This window comes from Austrofundulus limnaeus, unplaced genomic scaffold (genome assembly GCF_001266775.1).
Source record: "Austrofundulus limnaeus strain Quisiro unplaced genomic scaffold, Austrofundulus_limnaeus-1.0 Scaffold1372, whole genome shotgun sequence".
NCBI lineage: Eukaryota > Metazoa > Chordata > Actinopteri > Cyprinodontiformes > Rivulidae > Austrofundulus > Austrofundulus limnaeus.
In genome coordinates, this window is record NW_013953774.1 from 42,199 (window position 1) to 44,460 (window position 2,262).

Genomic DNA, 2,262 nt, shown 5'->3' on the forward strand with positions numbered 1-2,262 from the left:
TCTCTGTGTCTCCGTGTCTCCAACATGTCTCCTACATGTCTCCAACGTGTCTCCGTGTCTCCAACATGTCTCCTACATGTCTCCTACATGTCTCTGGTTTAACCTCCTCAAAGACGAACACAGATGTGTTGCGGTGCGTTCGCTGACCCAAAATAAATGTTGTATTTCTGAGTGTCGGGCAGGCTGAGGGACGATCAGCTGCTGATGTCTTGGTGTTCCTGGCCTCAGGTAAAGCTTTCCTGGATTAACGGACTCACCTGTCCGGTCCCAGGTGTTTGTCTTTGAAACTAGAACTTCCTGTCTGTCACGAGACGAGCTCAGATCCTTAAGTGTGTGTGTGTGTGTGTGTGTGTGTGTGTGTGTCACCCAGGTTCTAAGTTCTGTGTTTATCCTCAGTTTGATGTTTGTGCTTCTGGTTCATTGTTTGATTGATTGATTGATTGATTAGTTCTACACACCAGTTTAGATTTCTGACACTCAGTTCTGTCTCCTGCTGGGTGGAGCTGGTTCCTGGGAGGGTTCTGTTGGTTCTGTTGGACAGTTCCTTTATGAGATCAGTGAGGTGACTCACTTTAGTTTTTGTCTTGATCTCAAACCTTCATGAAACCTGACTTGCTGTTTGTTCTTAATGATCCCATTAATTAATGATCCCATTAATTAATGATCCCATTAGTGATGAATAAATGAACCAATCAGCAGCTTTGATTGTTGATGACCTGAGCAGTTTAAACATCACTTCCTGTTCTCTCTGCTCTCAGTGATTACTTATTCAAGCTGCTGCTGATCGGAGACTCCGGCGTGGGGAAGTCCTGCCTCCTCCTTCGCTTCGCAGTAAGTCCCACTGAAGCTCGGTCCAAAGCCCACAAGAACCCAGAACCTTCTTAAGGTGGTGGGATCAAGAACAGTGTGTTCTGCTCAAAGTGAAGGGCAGGAATCACAGGTACACCATTAACCACGCCCACTTCAGAGCTCTGACCAATCACAGAGCTTCTGTCTGACACCAGAGGAGTTCGCGGTTCTTGTGGGGGTGGAGCTACCTTTAGGGTCTGAGTTCTGACAACTGATTGGTTGCAGGTGAGACTCACCTGTCGTGTGTTTGACCTCAGGACGACACGTACACAGAGAGCTACATCAGCACCATCGGCGTGGACTTCAAGATCAGAACCATCGAGCTGGACGGGAAGACCATCAAACTGCAGATTGTACGTTGGCGGGGCTATTGTCTGTGGGCGGGGCTTGTGTGGTTAGTGTGGTGACAGCTTGTGTTGTGTTGTCAGTGGGACACGGCCGGTCAGGAGAGGTTCAGGACCATCACATCCAGTTACTACAGAGGAGCTCACGGCATCATAGTGGTTTATGATGTGACGGACCAGGTCAGTGACCTCTGACCTCTGTATACCACCTCCCACCAGGGGGCGGAGCTACAATCTGTTTTAAAGTTAGAAATACATTTGATTAATGGGAGCTGCGCTGCTGTTTGTCCCTGAGGAGCTTCTGTAGTTCTTTGAACTTCCTGTTTGGTTCCTCCTCAGGAGTCCTTCAACAACGTGAAGCAGTGGCTGCAGGAGATCGACCGCTACGCCAGCGAGAACGTCAACAAGCTGCTCGTAGGCAACAAGTGTGACCTGACCACCAAGAAGGTGGTGGACTACACCACGGCCAAGGTACCAGGACCCAGACCCTGTGAGACCCTGGACTTTAGGTCCAAGATCCTGTGAGACTCTGGACTTTAGGTCCAGACCCTGTGAGACTCTGGACTTTAGGTCCAGACCCTGTGAGACTCTGGACATTAGCTCCAAGACTCTTAGAGTCCCAGGACTTTAGGTCCAGACCCTGTGAGACCCTGGACTTTAGGTCCAAGACCCTGTGAGACTCTGGACTTTAGGTCCAAGACTCTTAGAGTCCCAGGACTTTAGGTCCAGACCATGTGAGACTCTGGACTTTAGGTCCAAGACCCTGTGAGACCCTGGACTTTAGGTCCAAGACTCAAGAGTCCCAGGACTTTAGGTCCAAGACTCTTAAGAGTCCCAGGACTTTAGGTCCAGGAGTCTGATGGAACTCTTAAGGAACATATAATCAGTTAATAAGCTTAAGTGCAGCAGGTAAGATAGTGCCTGTTTAGCTAACATGCAGCAGGTAAGATAGTGCCTGTTTAGCTGATGTGCAGCAGGTAAGATAGTGCCTGTTTAGCTGATGTGCAGCAGGTAAGATAGTGCCTGTTTAGCTAACATGCAGCAGGTAAGATAGTGCCTGTTTAGCTGA

At 48.9% G+C, this 2,262-nt stretch overlaps 1 protein-coding gene across 1 annotated transcript in view; it reads left to right on the forward strand.

The window, feature by feature from the left end:
• Positions 1-2,262, forward strand: part of LOC106535156 (ras-related protein ORAB-1) — a 6,404-nt gene that overhangs the window by 1,921 nt on the left and 2,221 nt on the right. Inside the window, exons 2-5 of the mRNA XM_014032090.1 lie at positions 759-831; positions 1,107-1,202; positions 1,278-1,373; positions 1,533-1,664. Of these exons, the coding sequence (XP_013887544.1) occupies positions 759-831; positions 1,107-1,202; positions 1,278-1,373; positions 1,533-1,664 (397 nt within the window). The remainder of the gene's footprint in view (positions 1-758; positions 832-1,106; positions 1,203-1,277; positions 1,374-1,532; positions 1,665-2,262) is intronic.